Here is a 22,131-nt window from a genome sequence, read left to right on the forward strand (position 1 = left end):
CATGCCTGTTATGTATGTATATTGGAGACTCATGCATCACACAAATTAGGGGTGAACAAATAAGTCAGCTCTAATAGACGTTAATTCGTGTGTTGATGTTGGGCTTAATGGCTCGTTTTATACTGTAAACAGCATGTGGCCGACTTCGCATGATACTCCACAACATTTGCACACATTGAAGTATAACATTTGCACACATTCGAGTAACATGATTGCTGCTACTAATGTGTTTTTGCGGCCTCACATCACAAATTAGTACATCTTTGGCTACCCAAAAAACACTTGATAATTTCCAAAAATGTTTGCCAAGACTTCATTCACTGTAAATATGTTTTCTTCTGATGCAACAGAGCCTGCGGCCTTATACCCTCAGAAGAAGAAGACAAAGCCTGTGTGATTTCGAATGGGTATCTAACAAAATATTAAATCACTTTTAGTGTTTTGTTTTCGCTACTAATCTCTGAAACGGTTCCGAAAACAAATGTTATACATACGCAATACTGACATTCTTTTATCCTTTTAAGCTAAGTTCAGAAAACTTTTTCCTGCTGTTGGAATTTGGACTTTGGCAAAGTTTTTGAGAGTTAAGTTTTCTTAAGCACATTAAATGATTAATTTTCTTTCGCCCATAATTTCTTTCTTTGAGGGAACCTCTGATTTCCTAATTAGTGACAAGTTTGTGCGGTGGTAATCAATTCCCAAAACTCACCAACATGTGTCAGCCAATTTTCTCTTTAAGATCCATTCAATTATGGCAAAAGCCTACTTCTTCTTGCCCGTGGTAATAACATTTAAATTTCGATTATTTATCCACTACATACAAACACGGATCTTGACCAATGGTCGACCAAAACCTTCCACCAAAAATTCACGAAGGATTACTAATATTGACAGCTTATACATTTCTGTGCCATTGATTCTAAAATAAATGGAAGCTTTTTAAAACCATATACTATAGCCCCTATTGAGAGTTGCGAGAGTGACAACGACGTTTGAAAGCCGTTGGTATAATTTTAGGGGGGATAACAGCCAGCCAGCCAGGTGTCAACGAGGTTGTACGGGACTCGGTGGCGACACATCGAGTGGGTAGATCAACACGGGATACAATGCACCGCGGCCCGGGCGAGACCGCAACCGGGTACACTCCTCCGCCAACCCTGTTGGCAGGGCTGGCTGACACGCTGGTCGGTGACCCGCTATAGCCTAGCCTTCGTCCAAGACGGTTTCTCAGTTCTATTCCCGTAATGCAGCCGGCTCATCCACCACGGTGGTAGAGGGCGCTACTAGCACGATGTTCCTTGGGAACTTTGCACTGTGACCCGAGCATTTTCCAGAAATTCAAGTTCTGCATTTTAGGCCAATGTTTTTACTTCTATTTTTAGAAGTACACATCACCGGGACGTCGTCGGTTACAGTAAAATAAGCTTCCGTCATCTGCAGGAAGCCGTACGCATGCGCATTTTGAAAAAAAAATCAACTGAATAAACAAAAACACTACTAAATGCCCATTGAGTGTATGGGACGTGAACAGACGTGTTTACACACGACAAGTGCATGGACCTTTTGATCATTCTCTTAATAAATAATCTTGATTTGCAATTTTGGGTCTATTTGCTGGCCTGCAAGCCTTTTGCTGTACCTCCGTGCTTCCTCACTTGCAGCCCAGTGTGCTCCCCTCTTCGTCAGTCCGGAACCAGACCAACAAAGGTTCCCGCCTTCGTTGGGAAACAACCGGTGGGACGGAGGTTGCTATAGTGTTGAGCAACGTCTCTTTCTTGGCCAATGTTGTCGCGAGTGTCTGACGCTAAATTTGGCGCGAAAAGGGCGAGTTGCCCGGCAACCGCAAGTCCGCAACCTGGGCCATCGCTAACCTTACTGCCAACCGTCTACATGCAGCCAAAATGCAGATGCAGTGACATTATTGGTATAAAATTAGGTCGTACCCGGGTTGGGAGTGCGGCGGGGGTGTACTCATCCCCCCCCCCCCCAAAAAAAAAAGAGAAGAAGAAAAAAAATATAGGAAGTGTACACTATTCCGTACCTAATTTTACTGCGCAAGATTTTGTGAACATGCAAATGATCAGGGCGAGAGAGCAGGTAGTGAGAGCGTACCGCTCAATGCCATGGGGACGAGGTTGCGTACACCATCCATAAGGTTTCACTTATTAACTTCGACGGTACGTTTTGCATGAAATGGTTGTCAAATGCGGATATATACGTGTTCATATCTGCTTACATTTTGAACAGCGGCCTCTAGAGTAAGTTAAGCCCCCAACTTTCCCAAGCTGTTGGTCAAGAAATCAACACGATGGTGTGTCCGAAAATAGGATGTGTATTGCTTGGCCGTGTCTTGAGCCTAAGCACCCTTCTCCGTTATATCCTCCCGGATCATTGATGCGTATTGCAAACAAATCCATCGTTAAAATGGTATTACCTCACATTCAACGGCTAAAAAATGATCCGAATAGAGACATAACAGCTTTGTAAACAGTCCATCAGTCTACAGGCCGTCCATAATGATTTCCATGTTAAGAAGTCCTAAGATAGTTCCTGTTATAGGAAGAATGTATATGTTATAGCATTGTTGAACTAGACTATGCGACAGTCACCGACATCATTGAGGGTTCTCCAAAGACAAGCAAATGAAACGTTGATCGAGACGAAAATAATGAACGGTAAATCACGCCACATGGAATTTTGTCCAATCATGTAGAATAATAATTATTGTCTATACTGAAAGTCGTGAGTCTATGTATCATGTACATGTACTTGCAAAACAACATGGTATTGAAGTTCTACTTAAAGCCGAATCGAAGCACATGTCACCACTGCACACTCACCGGGGCCCCCTTCAATGTTGAAATGATTATTCTGGACAATAGCTAGCACAATGCTTTCGCCGTCATTGAAGGGGGCCTCCGTGATAGAATTGATAGCGTGCCCGGATTGATTGATTACAGCCATGCAAAAAGCGTGGCACGGTTTAAAAAGAAGACCAAACACACTTACTGAACACCCTACTATTACAAGTCTTTCGCAGTACCCATTCCCCATGATCCATTACGACGACATTATTAAAGGGTTAAGGCGATTTGTGACGAATATAAAATGACGTTTGCAGAAAACATTTATACCAAACTTATTCTTGTTGGTATATCTTGTTGGCAGTCCTACTATCGTGAGCTGCACCTCGGGCCGGATTTTGGGATGTGGATTTGGGATGAAAAGGGAAAAAAGGCCGGAAAATTGTCTTAAGTGTTATGAAAATGTGTCAAGAGACGTAGATGTCACACGCGATTTTAATTAAAGGGAGACAGTTTGACTATGGCCTGAAACGATTCTTTTCAAATTAAGAGCCAGTGCGTCAATGGTGGGCCTGCACTCTTGTGATTTTGATGATGAATTGGTTGTATATGTACGTGGATCGCTGGCAAGTTCGTTTAAATGTATTTGTTCTTACGTAATACCTTTAGCAGTAACCAACGGTAGCCAGAGATTTGTTTCAATATCATGGAGCTTGTATAGGCGCAAAGACATGCCTTCACTTTAGTGGGCCGATTTCAAACGTGTCTGCAGCGCGTATCTCAGTTCGTGATGAGCAACATGAATGACATCCTTTGGTTGGATGTGTCTCTGCACTCTGCGTGATACGATGGCGTATTATACTATACTCTTCATTTCTTCCCAGGCCCTCCAAATTCCCGCCGACAGCCCGGGCTCAAGTGGCGCGAAAACGGAGTTTTTCTCAAACTCGAAAGTAATATAACCCTAATTGGAAACAAAATAGAAAGCAATTTTGATTGACAAACAAAATCTCATAATCCTAAAGTGCGAATGCTTCCCCTAAAGAATCTTCGGAGCTCATTTCGCGATCGTCACATTCTCGTCCGGACTTGTCTTAATAACTGTGAAATAAAGTCTGAAGGAAAACATCCAAATAGCTAAATGAACCCCCACCCTCCCTCCTCCTCCGTGAATACAAAGGTGTGAAAATAGGTCACCTTTTTCAATTACAATTGGTTCTTAATCTGGTGTTATTAAACTCCGAGATAGCATCGGCAGGGGAGAGCGGCGCTGTACGGGTGAATCTAACGGGTTGCCCGGAGCGTCCTTCCCCGTTGATATTAATTTCGCTACCCGGCCGCCCGAGTCTTGATTCGCCGTGGCAAGATCGGGCCAGCGTTGGAATGTTCCATGGGCGTATTTTCCTTGCTTTTATTCCCCACTCTGCCAATGTAAACTCGCGATGTGTCGGTGGTGGGATGTCCCTTTAGGGTTGCGCAAGGGGTGCTGATTATTTTCACCTTTTCTTTTTCATTTACGTGACAGTTTTATTAAGAAAATACTTTGAACCTTTAATCGTTGGGTATATATCTAAGGGCATATCTAAAAAATTATCACAACAAATTCAGTTCTCTATAACAATTCAGGATTAGCATTTCAAGTCATGAGCGGGCGGCAATTATTGTTTTTTTTTCTGCAACCAAGTATAGTTAATGACCACAATGGGCATTCGTCAATTGGGAACGAATGGTTCTCCGTTCTCGGACTTGGCATCCCTTTAAAAATCCTACAGAGTCACGAATCAGGGGGAAAGAGTGAAATTTATATCATCGATCAGTATACGTCTTGATTAAACATAATTTAAGAAAGAAAATTCACTCACGTGACATGTTTCACGCATGCGTATTATGGTGAATGACTTTAGCAGTCTGTAGAAGACTTTATGTTACAAGAATAGCCCCCTCTGACGGTGATTGTGCACCAGGGATCAGGTGTTAGCCGAAGTGAGGGTAAGAACGCACAACTCCGATCTTGGCTTTGACGGTGGCAGATTAAAGGATTTAAGGGGTTTCATATACTTTAGTTTGACAGAAGGGGTGATGGGCCATCCAAACCACGCCTCTGAAACCGCCATTCAACAATTCCTGTATTGCATCTGAAAGGCTAAGATATTATAAATTCTTGAATATTACAAACGTGATCATCTCTAAACCTTCGATTTTCATACTTTTGAAAAATAAAAATAAATCTATGGCACACATTTGAGGTCCGGGCATTCAACTGCTTGTAAAAGTTGAATGCGTTGCAAGTCACAACACTTTTTTTCAAATTAGAATTGATCAATGAGAAACAACAACCACCAAACACGCTACTCAAAGAAGGTACCAAACTGAGACGAAATAATTCTGTTGTTATTCTATTAATGATCATTTCGAGTTAGAACTAGTGCGTCTTCTTGTACATCCAGTCTTTCCGATTGACTCAACGCCAAACGATACGTCCGCATCAGTAACATCATCTGTTTGAAAGTGCAAGTGCATATGAAACAGACATTTGTTTTGTCCGGCAGATGAAATAACATCAAGACAGAGCAAACCCAGCCGCATTCCGGTTCGTCTAAAAGCGATTCCTCGTTGCAATAATAACCAAACTGAGGGAGACTTAAATTGTATCCAAAATATCACTTACATTTCTGGTACGAAGCGGTATTCATACGCGAGGCCTATCCTCTGTTCGATTAATTAACGTTGGTGTAACTTAGTAATTCCGCTGTGCAAATCTAGACTAACTGGCGACGCCATGATATGCAAATACAGCCCACACCAGGCCGTACTGCAAACACACACGCAGAACGCAATACCGTCTTGGCAAATACAAGCCGTTCAGTCAGTGGAAACGGGGACCTGTATGATAAAAAATAATATAGAAAATTGAACTATTATTAGCAGGTCAATTAAAGTGTAAAAAAGGGGACAGAATGGTTTCCGTGATAAAAGGAGAAAATTGCACTAATATGTGTTGAGTGCATCGAGGGTTAATTAAATCCTGGCAGATTGAAAACGGAAGTTGAAAGTTTGTTGATGAAAATGTAGGCCTGCATTATACCATTTAACATTCTTAATTTGGCGTTTCTCTTTTGTTGTGTGATAAACTCTTTGCCTGAAAATGGTATCCTCTGATTCAAAGGTTATTTTTTGGAGACACATCTTTTGTTTCTTACAAATTAAGAAGTTATTTTAACTGAAACTTTTTTTGGATGTGGTGAGGGGCGAAGGTCATTTGTGGGGAGGGGTGGGTGCGAGTCCAACGCGCCTGTCCCCGTATGTCCAACTTCAAAGTTCAAAGACAAGCATATGTTCTCTCCAGAGTCTAAAACTAGGCACCGGACAATTAGTTGAAATACTAAATATAACAGAACACTCCAGTCAATACAACTCGATCAATTCGATTTTTTGAATTTCTCTTTAATGGTCTTGTCCCTATAGTTTCAGTCCGATGAAATGAATTTGCACTCTAAATAAATAAAACATTCCGATCTGTACAGATAAGAGAGTAGCCTACATATGTCATTCCTTATTAAAGCGAGTTCACTTTTTTCATTTTGGCACAGTTGCAGGTTTTTCCTCCGTGACCCCGGACGAGGCTGAGGTGACCGGACAGCAGACGCCAGCCAGCCGGGATCCCCACAAGTCTCATCCCGCCAAAAGGGAGTCTCTTCTTACGGAAGCTGTCTGCAAAGACTTCTGCGACCGTTCCGAGGTTCAATTAGCTCTTGAGGTAAGGATTTAGAAACCAGGGAAACAAAAAAAGCGCGCCAGTTTTCATCCACATCGTTTCGGCTGAAGAAGCAAACATTGATATTAAAGAAGACATCATTAACCGCAGTGAAAGGCCTGCTTCCCCATTAGTCTTGAACACAGCTGCATCAGGGATTCTCGGAAGCTTAGGACCATCTGCATCAGTAGAACAACTGACAAATCCAGTCTCGGATCAAGACTAGTAGCCCCCTCTCTCCGCTTAGAGTTTGAAAAACCGCAAGAGCTTTCTATTTTCTGAAACTATCACTAAACTCAACGAGTGCCTCCTTCAGAAAATGATCTTCCATGCCCGTGCAAATTGGACCTTTTACCCTAGTTATGTCACCGGCATTGCATCAGATGCGGCTCGCAAAAGAAATGCACATCGGCAGTTATAGTGTGCCGCTTTGCCAATTAAAGCTTTGCACAAAAGTGGTGTCCTTATATGAAATAAAGTCTACTTGATGATGGGCAGAGCTTACTGTCCGAAACGCTCAGCTTTCACCGTTTTTTTCCAAAACAACACTCACTCTAAGTGACTTCCCCATGCAAACTTTCCAATCTTAATCTGAAAAGAAAGGCTTGGTAAAAGTTTTCTGAGGATCAGACGTTAACGTGCGCAGAGTCACAACGTCTGATATATCCAAGCATGCAAATTAAATGGGACCAGCGCGCCAGCCAATCGGAGTCGACTTGAGAAATCGTGTCGTCATTTCGAGCCGAAATTCGGCCTAAGTTGTTGATTGGTCAATATCGGCTGCCATGTTTTTGTAAAAATACAACTGGTTACCGAAGACCTGATAGAAGGCGCCCGCTGAATGGTCAGAATCTGGATGTCAAGACGCAGTCTTGTTTTGCATAATTAATCGCCGAATCTGCGCGAATTATCATGGACGCTTGTGTGCAAGCGGCTTTTCCAAATGCACGCTATTACCAAACGGTTCTATAATCGAGCAATAATCTCATACGATACTTGCAGCTGAAAAAAAAAATTGCACTTGTCAGAAGGCTTGGTATAAAGCCTAAGATAACGGGACAGTTACCCTTTCTCGCTTCTCGGCAAGGCGGTATCTTACGCAGTCTCAAACTTGTACACGGCATTGAAATCGGGAGCACGAACCACAAGATTTGACACGGGTTTGTGTGTTTTTGCTCAGGAGCCAAAGGCATACCGAAGCTGAGGTAGTCGTTGTTTACAATGAACCGCCATATACTTTTGAACTAAACAATTAAGGCTGCACGGTCAAAAGAAAAACACATTAATGTTGTCCTTTCTATACAACGTAATAACGTATGGGCAATTAAACAGTTCCTTAGTACTCATTGATATACACTACATCAGGTACGTACTATAATGAACCCAAAAAGAGAACACATAAAGATGGCGACTGTTATCACAGAAGTTCTCCAAGTCTTCTCCTATAATCCACGCCGGCTCTACGCGTCTCGTCTCCCGACGTGTAATCGAGTAGAGCCGGTCGCTGCCATGTCTGGCCGGGCCTGGTTAATATTGGACGAGAGAGCACACATTGGAGGCCTCCACCGCGTTAGCCTATAGCCAGACATTCTGATGAACTCCTCAATGACAAAAAAATGATGGATCGCGCTCAAAACAGATCAAGGAATACAACATGTAAACCTATACCGGACAGGTGTCAAACGATCCGAGAGAACGGTTCAAACCTCTGTATACAAATGGCACGGCAGAAGACGGGCATACGGTGTCTTCATTATTTTGCATTGCACATTTTGAAAACTAATACTCATTAATTGCTTTTGGACTTAAACTTTGCAAGCATGGTCGGTCTTTGTGACTGATTGTCTTGTTTTCTCAACAGTCCAACAGTTCCAGAGATAACTCAATTTTTAGAAATCAAATTTACAGATTTGTTTTCTGTGGAGAATCGAGCCTTTGACGAAGTGACTGGGTTTTGAGGGGAGAGTGTAAAAATGAATGAATATAATGTTAGTATATTATACAACAGTGAGTTCATGAACTTGGGTAATGTCGTTCTCCCATTGCCGTTAGATTATCACATAATATGACTTTAAATCCATGGTAAATGGGTTCCTCTCTGATCCAACGCTAAACTGTACTTACTCTTGATACAATATTTGTATATAGGCCTAACCTATTTCGTATATTCTATCATTTTGTGTATCAACTGTTTTGTATGAATTGAAATTAAAACAAACAAACTTACCGATCTCCCAGATTGTTAGTAAAAAAACCCAAAACGTTCGGCTCTGTTTTGCGAAACTATTTCATCTTCAATTTTCGTTTCAGCTGATGTGCTTCGAGCTTTTAAACAGTTGGTAAAAAATCTGTACTCAATATTTTTTGAAGTAAAACTTATACATGTAGCTCCATGCACATACAAAACCGCACATACCTAGTGTGGGCATTCCTTTGTCTTCATGTAGTTAAAGCCGGCCTCAGGTCGACCTTGCGACGACACTGATCAGTCGGCGACTGACTTTTCAGGATCAAGCTGTGCCTGAGCTACGACCGTCGGGAACATTTCAGTCGCCGATTTCTTGCGACCTGAGTATAACTGCGACGATATTAAGACGATCGGAATTAGTCGGCGCTCAACAAAATCAACAGTCGCATGAGTAGACACATTTCAACTTCTACGACGCGACGACGTCGCGATCGTGCGTGCGCGCATCAAGACATCTGTTTCAATTGTGTAGCCAATCAGAACACTACACCGGCGCTCCGCGTTCCGCGCAACATCACGCAGTACGCACCACGCGCGCGTCAATCACCATATAAGGAGATTGTTTTCTACTACTCGCGAGAGGCTATTCCATACCATAGCTAGAGGGGTGTTTAAAAAAACCAATGAAGTAAAACTGTTCAAAAAAATCGTTGGAAATGTATAATTTTTGACTTGTGTCGACTTTTTGACTCAAAAAGTATTTGTGAATGGGAATACAAACTACAACATGTACACTGTTTAAAGCTACAGTCCATCATTTGTAATTTGTGCATTTTGTTCGTTTGAAGCAACAAAAGAGTTCAAAATCTAATGAAGGATACTGAGCAACTAACCTGATGAAGTTTCAGCTCAGCTTCAGCTGTACATTCCGAGAAAAACAGCATTCTAAGATCTCAATTTCAAATCCAAAGTTACTGAATCATGTTTTGAATTGTTTTGAATTGCAGCTATACGCGACGTCGCGCACTGACCCGACGAATTATAACAACCGCGCGCGCGTGTGCGTCGTTCCAATACTAGTCTTGTGCGCGCTGCGCTGAATAACAAAACGAACTAATAATTTAAATTTTCCTACGGTGCTTCTTAAGAATCACCGTTGGAAATGCCTTCTTTCGTTGATTACTTCAAAATGACAGCTTCCCAGAAAGAATAATTTCACAGGGAGTTTAGTCCCCTTACTATCTTTCAACCAAGTTTGTTTTTCAACAATAATTACGCCAGTTACTTTTCGGATGGCTGCAAATGATGGACTATACCTTTAAGACCGTATCAGGGGAATGCGCGCTGATAATGGCTCGAGCCGAACCGACCAAGCGCATAATTATTCCCATTGTCAAAGAAGGCACATTACTGTCTATGCTGTGGAATCGTGGTGGATCGTTGCGTCTTGGGTGACATGAGCACGGTTGAGATTATTTTGCATCGGGATGCCGCTTGTTTCAAGAGAATCAAACGATTTCTCAGTTTTGTGACCCGAGTAATATTTTTCTGCTGGATGCCGACGGTTCCGTCGTGGCGCAAACAAATCGCAGGTCGACCTGAGGCCGGCTTAAGAAAACTTTATTATTTTACTTGCACTGTGAATCCTCTATCAACCAACTTTTTTTTTTTTTTATCAATGAGTGCTCCTCTTCATTTTGCGACACATAACCCTAACCCCAAAGTGTCTCTAAACATGTTTCAAGAGTAGGGAAACCTTGTGTGGACCTGGTTTAGTCCACAGAAAGTCCACACAGCCTGCATCGTGTGGACCTGCCTTGTTTTCAGGTTCACACAAACATGGTAAGGTTAATTGGCAGCCTACACACGACTCATGGGGGCGCTTTGAATATTTGGGGAAAAGCACTGATCTCCGTCATACTGACAGTATAATAGAGATCAGTGGGGAAAAGGCATAATAATACAGACCTACACAACTATTTCAATATATTTACCGAAATGGCACACGGACAGAAATCAACTAAAATGTTCAGAAAAAATATATATAAAAAACCCCAAAATGGCAGATGGAGTCTGTCGTACTCTCACACTCCTTTTTTAGCAAGAATCAGGTGGTAAATGAACTATAAAAATGTGTGTGTGTTTCAGGTTAGGGCCGCAGTAATTGTGTGAACTGGGTTTCCACCGAGAAGGAATGATAACTTGTGTGTCTTGGCGAGAGCGAGATTTAATTAGCAATGGACGATAATTCAATTGCGCACAGTGGGCTATTTAGGTCTGCCATCCAGGGTGCGTAGCGGAGGCAGGCTGGGCACTTGGCAGCGTGGTGACGGTACTGCACGGGACCGGGAAACCAGCAGTTGTCATGGTAAAAGATAAATTCGGACACAGAGCCAGAAATGTTTTTTTTCCTACGGAAAGTGACTCGACATCTGTTTCAAATGGAAATCGTAGCGACTGCGTTTTTTTGTGTGGGGTGTAATTACATTTTTCCATGTCAGTTTTAAAGAAAAGTACAGGCACTTACATACAGGCCCTTGTTTTGTGGTGTTGTGCGATATATACGTATACATGTAGGCCTACATCTAGCACAGACCCCATTAATGGTTGAGGCAAGACCACGATTCCGTTCAGGGATAACATATCGCTGTTCGGCGTGTGGCTTTCTAGTTCAAGTGAGAGGGTAGTTATGTAGGGGGGGAGGGGCACTCAGGTTTTCCTCTCCCAATTCTGAGTGGTGCCATGAGTACAGGCAAGGGGACAGGGGTGGGAAGCAACCCGTATCTTGAGATACGTAACTGCTTTGGAATCTTGAAATGGACTATCCCTGCTCGTCAATGATCACACAGTGCGCTCTGGCCAATTCGGTTAACGACTTTCAGTCCGGTACCCACGGTACGTAGCTCGATCATAACACTGTGAGAATTGTCAGGGTAATCAAAGGTGGTGGGTGGGGCTTATGGCCAAATCTGGAACAGAAAATTGTCAGTTGTTGAGGAGGGGTTTACCATTTTAGCATTGAACCGGGAATATCAAGGCTGTCCAGGCAAGTTGACTACAAATATATAATAGCTACAGTGGGTAAGGGAATTTAGAGACAGTACTAGTTTAATGAGTGTGAACCTGGTAGGATTGGGAATCAAGTGTACTGGTACCAAATTGACAGCTGACTCGGTCCCCATATCAAAACTATAAATTTGACTTGAGCGTAATATCTTCTTTTTTTGATATCAAGGGATGTTCCTATCAATTGATTTCAAGGGATCAGGGAAAGCTGAAGATATATTAGAATTTGTAATTATTTACAAGTTTTTATTTTCCATTCATAAAAAAGATTTGTATTTCATGTGTAAACTTTAACTTTCATAGATAGTTTTAAAGCATTTAGGGTAAATAAAAAAACAAATGTCCAACCAATTTTCAAATGGAATGTTGCTGCTTTGAGCTCTCTTCCTAACCAATTTTTATTGCATTTTCTTTATTTTAATGTGAGTGAACTTTTATATTAATGTCCGCTTTAAGTGTGCCGTCTAAGCAGATAGATGTAATCCAGAGGTAACTCGGGCACACAAATCAAAATTTCTTACTTATTTGTGAAAAAAACGCAAACCACCGGCAACAAACTTTTTTGCTGTTATGTTGTTAGCAATATTTGATAAAATTGGATCCTGGGCAAAATTTCATGGGGCTTTCAAAACAGAAATGATCACATTTATGAGCTAAATAAAAATCTACATCCACTTCATATCCATTGTGATTTGGAATTGGAGTAAAAACAAAAACGATCCGGTTCATTTTCCGCGAAGCATGTTCTCCATGTCCTTCTCAAGTTGCCGGATGACCGTGTAGTTCATGAAGACAAGCCTGCCGCTGGGCAGGAACTGGTGAACAATGATGGCCACTCGCTCCCCCTTCAGCTGCACCTCGACGGGCTGACTGACCGCCTGCACATGTTCCTGAAGGCTTTTCGCAAGCAGCTTGAGGGCGCTCTCTGCCAAAAGCCGATTCTCACTCCTCTCGCAGACCAAGGTCAGCCCCACGTTGGCCAGTCCCAGCCAGACCGCGATCTTCTCGCCTCGGAATGGGTTGCCCGCTGCCAGCCGGAAAAAGCCAATGTCCGCTTGGCTGGCATCGTCTGCAAGTCCTGTTACAGAGTACACCCCAGTGCTCTGCTCCACCTGGTCTTTGGACACCACCGACTTTCGGAACGCATACTCGGACTGGACCTGTCGAGCCACCAGAGCGAGCTGTTCTTTCTTGAAAGTCCTGGTGTCTATCTCCAAGTTCAACTGACCGCTGGTTGTTGGTGGCTCACTGGGGTCATCCAGCCTGTCTTCAGTGCCAAATGTACATGCGTAAAGCACACGACAGACACTGGCTTCCACTGACGGACTCAGAGAGTGGATAATGCATGCATACACCATTGTGAATGAGTTTATGACGATCGTTCAGCACCAGTGGCGACTTGGTTGAGGGGAGTCCTGTATCAAATGTTCAGTTTGCTAATCATGGTTGCGAAGTTGTGACTGCCGCTTCTCCGATTTTAATGTTAGTTACAAAATACATAAAGTAAAGGCATGAATAACAAGGTACACATCGGATGCCACTGTCACTGTCATATGTCACCGAGGGAGTTCATGTATGGCGTTCCCGTGTGACACTCTCGCAAGTTTATATGGTCAACTTCAAATTCTACTGAAGGAAATACACAAAAGCAAGAGAGATCATCCACTCAAACAACGTGTCGTTGTTAAGGGCACTGATATGGAAATCACGAGTACAGCAGCAGAATTTCAATCAACACGACGATCGTTTGGGTCCAGAGATCAACACGGACCGATTCTTTTCCGCATTTACACACTTTTAACTCTTGAGGGCGCACTGTCCATTTGTTAAGATGTCAGCGCCCTGTGCGAAACTTCTCGGGAAAGAATCCGGGTATGGAAAATCGTTGAAAAAATTGTCCTTGATTAGTGATTGATACTTCTAAAAGTAGTTTTTGGCATTCAGTGTCTCTAGAAAAGCACATGTTTCGTAGGATCGCAAATAAGAATTTAGGATCGCAATTTATCCGTCCAGTTGCATCATTCATATTCGTACAGACACACTACAGTCACTACACACGTAAACACGTGTATTCCGCCCCCGCCCCCAAGATCTCAGCCATTGAATGACGAAAAATTTTGAAACTCGGTACATGTATAGAGCATCTCATCATGAACATACCCAAGAAATTTCGTGACTATAGGTCAAAGGGTTTTGGAATTATGGCTAATTAATAATTCATATGTTCGAATGGTATTTCTGCTCTGTCTGTGTACGCGACGTATATAAAAAAATTTGCTGCGCGGCAACCCGTGATCCGATTTTTATGTTTTTGGTATCAAAAGATGCGCAAGGCTCGAGGCTAAAAAGTCATAACAGCTCGGGTTGCAAAATTTTTATTTTCAAAGCTATCGCGGAAAAAGTTGAGGCCCCCCCCCCCCCCGGCCCTAGTTTTAGGGTTAAGAGCACTGGACTCATGCTCTGGTGTTTCAGAGGCAAAAGTGGCATAGGTTCGAGCCCGCCGGGTGGACACTTGTGCCTAAGGCACTTAACCATTATTGCTTCGTCCTTCGGATGGGACGTAAAGCTGTAGGTCCCGCGTGTTGTGTAATGCAATGCACGGAAAAAGAACCCAGTGACACTTATCGCTAAGAAAATGGGTTTGCCCCAGTGTTTCTGGCCTCCTGTATAAACTCCCACGCGGGGCATTTACAAGAAGAAACAACCAAGAACCAAGATAAAAGCAAATTTTCTCATAACCAGATTTTTTTTCAGAGAAAACTTGTAGGCCCTCCAAAAAAACGTACAAGGGTTCAGCTTGGGATCAACCAACTAACCAAGAACACTACATACTGAAGAGTTTTAATTTATTAATTTGACTATTTTCTTTTCTTTTATTTAAATTTTCTTCGCTCAGGCTCTGGATGGATTTCTTCTGGTGGTCACCTCCGATGGGACCATTCTCTACTCCACAGAGAACATCTCCAGCCACCTGGGCTTCCACCAGGTGGACCTGGTGCATCGCTGCCTATACGGCATCATCCATCCGGACGACCACCCTGAACTCAAGGCGGTGCTGGAACAGACACTTGCGTCTCCTGGCTGCCAGTCACGTGTGCAGGTCAGGCCTCAAGGACCTTTCGTTATAGGCCTACTATCAAAATTTGGCGATCTTGTAGTGTAGGGCCCTGTTCCTAGTATAAGAGAACAAAATCCACTTTTAATTTATTTGACTTGCCGGACTAGTTGGCGGCAGTAAGTACAAACAGGTATATCAGAGATAGAGGGCAGTGTTTTAAATTTTTGAGGGAAATTTGGGGGTAAAATGACAATGAGGACGACAAAACGCAACCTGAAAATTAAGGTGGCGATCACCACGATGTACCGTGAGTGCGCAATACCGCGATGAATTGCACAGCACCAACCGTAAATCGTGTATGAAAAATGTAATTTCCACCCCATGAAACTGTTCAAAATTACAAAAAAAAGGTCATTAGAATTGAGGGGAATCTGCTTTAGGTTGAAAAGGTCATTTTGAATGATAAAAAAACACCCTTCATTCTAATTTGATCAAAACGAAAGAGGGGCCCTACACTACACGATCGCCCAAAAATTTCCATGTTGGACCCTGGTCGAACACAGACTGGGACCTTGGGTACAGAAAAAAATATGTAAAACTAAATCAGGCCAATTTACTCACTCTTAATAGCTGACAACATTCTCCAAAATTTGCTTGAGGGAAAGACAAGGTCCTCAGTATTGCACCAGCCAAGTTTAAGGTTTCAATTCATTCATTTTAAGTTTTGGGACTCTCATACACAGTACGCATGAAATATGAATGCCAAATGATTCTCTAGAGTTCTGCCTCATTTCAAACTATCGATGCATTTTTACAGATGGAGACAGCCTATGGTGTCAGGTGTGGGATAGAAGAGCCGGGTACCAGTGACACAGGTAAAGTGTCATTCCTATGCAGGATGAAGTGCTTCAATGGAACCAGCACAGGGTTCGTGGTAAGTTGGGATATGGATAGGGATATAGATGTTGTCATTTAAAAAAAAAAAATTGTGTAATTTTTTTTTAAGTCCTACGATTTGACCTTGGTGATATGTATGTGGCCTATTTTCGAGTAGTATAGAGGTGAAAGGTGCCACCAGTGTCAAAATAGTGTTTGGGCAACATTTTGTGAAAAAAATTTGAAGTTCTAAAAATTTGAAAAAAAAACAATTGTGAGTCCCCCAAAGCCAAATCCTGGTTGCGCCACTGGTTATATCAGCTGCATTTCATTTGAGCAAAGCATACAGGCAGTGGTGGATCCAGGGGGGTGCAGAGGGGGCGCCCGCCCCCGGCGGTGACCAAAATGTTCTCAAATAAGGCCATTTTTCACTTGAAAGAGCCTGCCCTCCCCCCCCCCCCCCCCCCCGCATTAAAACATTATTAAAGAATATTTATAACAAAAATATTCAAATAATAAAGAGTTCATTGAAAAACTCAAGTCAGTGACGGTAAGAAAGTACACACTAGCACGTCGTCTACAACGTCATTCCCCCCCCCCCCATTACTGCTTGTGGTACATTCTAAACATTTGTTTCTTCCATCAGAAGATGCACTGCTGCGGGACGATGCATTCTTTCCCGGGGGCGGTCAAGTCCGGCCGCACCTCCTGCCAGGTTCTCTTCCTGGCCTTCAGGCCCATCACCTCGCTGGCCCAGGACACGGATATTGAGTTCAAGCAGAACGTCTTCTGGAGCAAGCACGAGATGGACCTCACCTTCAAGTTGCTGGACACCAGGTACGTTTCCCAGGGCTCAGTTTTGCAGCTGTGCTTACCACGGAATTCTGGGCTTATGATTTCTGTTCTCTGTTAAAGTTTTACATGTAGAATGACAGCACTATGTGATAACCCTTGCTGAGCCATAAGATATGCTAACTGCCTAGCACAGAATATTTTTGCATGTAGCTCCAGTAATTGGGCCTGAGAATACAAAGCATAACTTATTTCTCCTCATATATTGAGCATATGGGCACATCCAGCCTTATGTAATTCTGTTACAGCGCTTTGAAGAGTTCAGTGAATAAACCTGAAAATGTATTTTAAAAAAAATATATACATCTGTCAAGTAATGGTCAAGGAGATTACAGACTAGGAGTTTTGGATCATTCTCTGAATCATTAATTAGATATAATGGTTAATTGGCTCTGTCAAGGACAATACACTTGCCTTTCATAATCGTGGAATCGCCCATACATGTCATTGATAATCCTTACAACTTACTTTAACTGGATAAACCCCTCAGAATACCCCCCCAACCCCACCCGAAGGAGGTACATATAAGAATTCTGCAATCTGAAGTAACCCGTTTTCAAAATTTGTGTCGCACATTCACATATCCACAGCAACCCAACAAAAGTCCTGTACCCTTAATTTTTGAACAAAACAATGCTACAGCTCACTTAAAAAGATATTTCAAAAGTATCATTGAGGATCATGCTTGAAGTCCGATTTTTCTCTTTTGGTGTGCAAGACCCTTGTTTTTGAAACAGGTTTTTTTTAAGGAATAACTAAAATCAAGAATTTAATTTTAGCACTACTGTCGGAATTTTACTCAGTAGCTTCACTGATGAGATGACTTGAATGCCATCAGAGATACTTGATTGATTTCTATTTTTTTTGCTTGAGGGGATCACCCTCCACACGAACCCATCATCTGTGACACGCTAAATTACCTCTCATTGTGTGCACATCAGCTGTGAGATATTTCCTTCTTTTCATTGTCCGATGGTATTAAAATCTCCTTTCCAAGTTTGTGGTTCCCCATTTTTCATTTGGCTTTCAATTCAAAGACCGCTTGCACAACAAAAGCGGATGCACTGAGTCCAATTACCACATGGAATTTCCGTGAATGGGCCTTTTTTTTGGCTCAGGGATCTTTGTACATGTATGCCACCCCAACGACAAACTTCTTTGCTCTCTAAAAGCCTCCCAATCATTTCTTATATATGACTCTCCACTTGTATTTTTTTTTTTCAATGTATTGGAAAAGAAAAAAAAAGAATTACAGCTAAGGGACTTGACCCCCATAAGATAAGTAGACAATGCATCTGATTGGTGCATTCAGCCAAGAGGCCCCCTGGGCTGTTCAAAATATTTTGTAAACTAGAGATTCAGTGGTGCCTTCATTGATATATCTCTGTGCAGCACTTGATATGAAGCCATTTGATATGAAGGAATTTTTCTTAACAAATGGGATGCTAACATCCATAATGCTGTATCTGTAGTACCAGAGTCAGGTTCCGAGGTTAAAAATATATTGTGTATTAATTACTTTGCTATAGCATCAGCTGGTAGTCTGGGAACCAAACTAGCAAGGCACTTCGAATTTGATTTGTGTTTTTGCAGGGCATGTGACGTGTTGGGTTTTGACCCGAGTGAGCTGGAAGGCAGGTCACTGTACGACATGATCCATCCGCAAGACCTTGCAGCTATGTACACTTGCCATAAGACCTGTAAGTGAGTTGTTTATGTACTCTCCGTCAGTGATAAGTCACTTTCCCATAGAAATGTGTTCAAGTCCTCACAAATCTCAACAAGTCCTCAGATGTCAATCACAAGTCAATCTGAATTCAATCACAAGTCCTCAGAGGTCAATCACAACTCCTCAGATGTCAATAACAAGTCAATCACAACTCCTCAGATGTCAGTCACAAGTCAATCACAAGTCCTCAGATGTCAGTCACAAGTAAATCACAAGTAAATCACAAGTCCTCAGATGTCAATCACAAGTCAATCACAAGTCCTCAGATGTCAATCACAAGTCAATCACAAGTCCTCAGCTATCATATGGATTACCCCGTAATGCCAATGAATGGTCTGAATCCGGCCCATTGCGTAGACTGGTGCACGAAAAGACTTCCAGTGAATAGTCATTCTGAATCAACTGAAAGATTTCTGTGTACTCTGGGTTCAGCTTTACGATGCTCGTCTGGTCTCGTTTCAATTACTATTTCTCTGTCTGTATTTGTGAGCAGTGGTTGACACGGAGGAGGTCCACACGCTGTATTTCCGGCTGATGACCAAGGACTCCTCCTGGGTGTGGCTTCACACAAGGGCAAAGGTCATCGTCAAGAATTCCCGCAAGCACTCCATAGTGCTGACCCATTGCCCTGTCAGGTAAGGCCATGATCTCTAACAAAGAAATGGATAATAAAAATAATAATAATAAAAATAAATTGGGAGGCTTATCATCCTTACTGGCAGCTGAGAAACTGAATTGTGAAGGACGTGGCTACAACGGGTCGGGCCGCTGGCACGTAAAGGCGCCTTTGGCAGCAGCCATACGACCTATATATGACCACGGAGCTCAGCCACAGATCGAGAGTGTTAAGATTTTTCCGGAGGGAAGAAAACCGGGGGCCCGGAGAAAAATCCTCGTGGCACAGGAGAGAACCAACGCACAACTCTACTCACATAAGGCATGTATTATGGTCAGTGGACGGGAATCGAACCAGGGCCACAGTGGTGAGAGGCGAGCGCTTTACGTACAAGCCACCCATGCCACCCTTGATTGGAGAAGGATTGGAACCTTCAACCTTCCGAACGCCGTACTGGTGCTCTACCAACTGATTATTCAGGTCTTAGTTGTCATGGTTTCCAAACAGTGCCAACACAGCATTCTAGCTGTGACTGGTTTGAATCATGCTTCAGTCTTTTTTATTTATTCAACTCTACATTGATTACAAGTGAACCAAGCATAAAGTTTCCCCTTCTGTCACTGTGACTTCTTCCTTTCATTTTCTATTCTCTCTAATTTGCAGCCCACACCTTTGAGTGGCCTCATGCAGCCTTGTGTCTGGGCAAAAAAATGTGATCGATAATCTGTGATAATAAGACACACTCTACACCAAGCCCGAGGGTTTTGAGCCCTTATGGTTGCTGCACTGACTCTGCCAACTACAGAAATAGTGGAGCCCATACATTTAGATTGATAAACAAGTTTAAGATTTCCTCTTATTTCCTTCTAGGGAAATGGACAGCTCCTACCTACATCATGAGGCAAAGGCCAGGGCCAGGTATGGCCTAGACGAATACCTCAAGATGAAACACATGAACCACTCAGGAACCGATGGGGAGACATCGTCGTCGACACCATCTACCACACCGCAACCAGACTGCAACCAGACCAAGCGACGCTGGACCAGCAACGACACGTACGTGGTGGCGAGCCAGAGCCCTTACAAACTGAAAGACGATTACTCGGCATCACTGCACAGCCCCCACGGGGCCTGCCCGTCCAGCTACCACCAGTCCTCGGACCGGCACTCCCCCGTGTACCCATCCACGTACGCTCCTCATCGCTACCAGAAGGCAGCCCAGGGGGTGCAGAGTCCCCCGGAGAAGGCCTCCAACGAACGGGAACCTCCCCCCATGAATGTGAACTTCTACGATTACGCCCACGCGTCGGAGGATTTCATCCAGGGGCCGCCGTTGTATCCGAGCCACCCCCAGCCCCATCCGGCGCTGTCCATGTACCAGATGGTGGCGCACTTGCCTCCCGAGATGTACGATGCGGACTCGTACCGCAAGCACGCCCTCATGTTCATGGAGAGCCACCCCCATTTGGCTGGCCCCGGCATGATGTCAAGTTATCACCACCATCACATGGCCCAGTATCAGCTCCCGCTAACCCCACAGACATCACCCCAGTCCTTCTACCCTCAGGGGCACTTCCCCACGCACTACCCAGAGCACGTACCTACAGTGCACCCAGCAGGGTCCGAGACACTCTCCCCTCCCCCGTCACCGAACCGAAATTTCAAGCCTGCCTGCATGTACTCATCGGTTGGATCGGGGGACGGATGTGACAAAGGTCCCGAGCCAATATTCTCGGCGGACTGTTGCAAGGCGGAACATTACACCTCTTTATTCGTAAATGGTGCCGTCCAAGTCAAGCTACTTGACGGTGCAACGTACCCGCGCACTCAGTACACCAACGGCTACAGCCACGAATATCCCCACGGCGACCAGTATTCATCAGATAGCAGCTGTTTGTATGGCAACCACTACGAGACGGACATTGAGCTGAAACCGTTCCAGAGGATGGGAGCTCTGCCTCATGACAAATTGGACGCTTCCACCTGCAATCTTGTATCCTACACCGACGCGCCAGTCGACAGCAGTGTACCCATTCACGGTTACCATAGCAACCGGGTGGCACATGACAGGGAGAGATGCTTACCGTGCCCGATGGCCAATACCAGGAACGGTTGCCTAGCGCCCAAGTTACCTCCGGTGAATGATGTCAGAATCCTGAGCCCCGCCTCCTCTTTACCCCCCATCGGAAGTTTCCTCGATTTTCTGAATGAGGACGGTGGAATGGCTCCGGTGGAAGAAAGTTGCTGATTTGCATAAATGTATTGAAAACTCTTTGTATGGCTCAGCATAACACTCAGTAAACAACTTTTCTTTTATCACCAATTTTTTTTTTCTCAAGTAAAAGTGTTTGTTTTAAGTAAGTACATCCTAAAAATAAAGATTTTGCACTGGATTTTTCTTTTTCTATTTTTTTCTTGTTCAGATGATGGTGATGCCGCAAATTATGCTTGTTTGTAAAAATGTCAAAAAAATTTGTTGTTTTTTTCAACACACGTGATGTAGCCTTTTATTGCATTGGTTGACTCAGATGCTTTCTACTGCTGAATGTTTTATTGATTTCTTGTGCTACTTTTCGGGTGAGATATTGTATAAGTTTGTTTTCTCCTCAGGTGTAAGTTTTTAAGAAGGTATATCTGGTGATCGGTCGTGAGACATACATCTAATGACGTCTTTCTTTGTTTGAGACATGGGCGCTTTCTTATTTGGGCCAAAAGGGGAAGAGAGCAATGATCCTCTATATAAAGACTGGATAGCGTACAGAGAATCGCAGAAGGAAGCCATTTGAAGCCATATTGGAAAGACCGGTTGGTGATCTATAAAGGACAAGTTGCTGTCTGTATGGGTAGTAGGGATTCACTTTTGTAACATCGTGGTTTACCTTTTGCCCACCACTGACCACGGTCCACAGTTTTCAAACGTCAAAGTTCACTTTTTGAATGCCGCAGTTCACTTTTTGTGACGTTTGGAAAATAATCACAACGGAAACTCGTCCTTTTCAGAACCCCACGCCGTAATGGCTTCACGCTTAGCACTCGCCGGAGTTTGCACTTCATGCATAAAATGTGTAGGTTTTTTTTTGTCACAGACCAATCACATCCCTGAGAACATCATAATATGTGTACCTACCTAAGATGTGCGTCAAATCTTGATTCAGCGCACGCTGTGTGTACGCGTAGAACGTTTGCAT

The 22,131-nt window shown here is 43.3% G+C and overlaps 2 protein-coding genes across 2 annotated transcripts in view; one reads left to right on the top strand and one right to left on the bottom strand.

Moving 5' to 3' along the window:
- LOC119740049 overlaps nucleotides 1-21,503 on the top strand; it is a 50,154-nt gene extending 28,651 nt beyond the window's left edge. The window contains exons 4-10 of the mRNA XM_038215250.1: nucleotides 6,329-6,561; nucleotides 14,709-14,912; nucleotides 15,688-15,804; nucleotides 16,393-16,583; nucleotides 18,192-18,298; nucleotides 18,821-18,962; nucleotides 19,814-21,503. Coding sequence (XP_038071178.1) covers nucleotides 6,329-6,561; nucleotides 14,709-14,912; nucleotides 15,688-15,804; nucleotides 16,393-16,583; nucleotides 18,192-18,298; nucleotides 18,821-18,962; nucleotides 19,814-21,191 — 2,372 coding nt within the window. The 3' untranslated portion in view covers nucleotides 21,192-21,503. The remainder of the gene's footprint in view (nucleotides 1-6,328; nucleotides 6,562-14,708; nucleotides 14,913-15,687; nucleotides 15,805-16,392; nucleotides 16,584-18,191; nucleotides 18,299-18,820; nucleotides 18,963-19,813) is intronic.
- LOC119739738 (AP-5 complex subunit sigma-1-like) lies at nucleotides 10,854-13,673 on the bottom strand. Its single transcript, XM_038214777.1, has one exon. It carries the CDS (start codon nucleotides 13,168-13,170, stop codon nucleotides 12,538-12,540), a length of 633 nt encoding a protein of 210 aa, XP_038070705.1. The 5' UTR covers nucleotides 13,171-13,673; the 3' UTR covers nucleotides 10,854-12,537.
- Nucleotides 21,504-22,131: the final 628 nt, after the last annotated feature.

This window comes from Patiria miniata, unplaced genomic scaffold (assembly GCF_015706575.1).
Source record: "Patiria miniata isolate m_02_andy unplaced genomic scaffold, ASM1570657v1 HiC_scaffold_4, whole genome shotgun sequence".
In the NCBI taxonomy this organism is placed as follows: Eukaryota; Metazoa; Echinodermata; class Asteroidea; order Valvatida; family Asterinidae; genus Patiria; species Patiria miniata.

What these genes read in the sequence shown, in the direction of transcription:
- LOC119739738 (XM_038214777.1), bottom strand. Translation starts at nt 13,170, where the DNA reads ATGGTGTATGCATGCATTATCCACTCTCTGAGTCCGTCAGTGGAAGCC.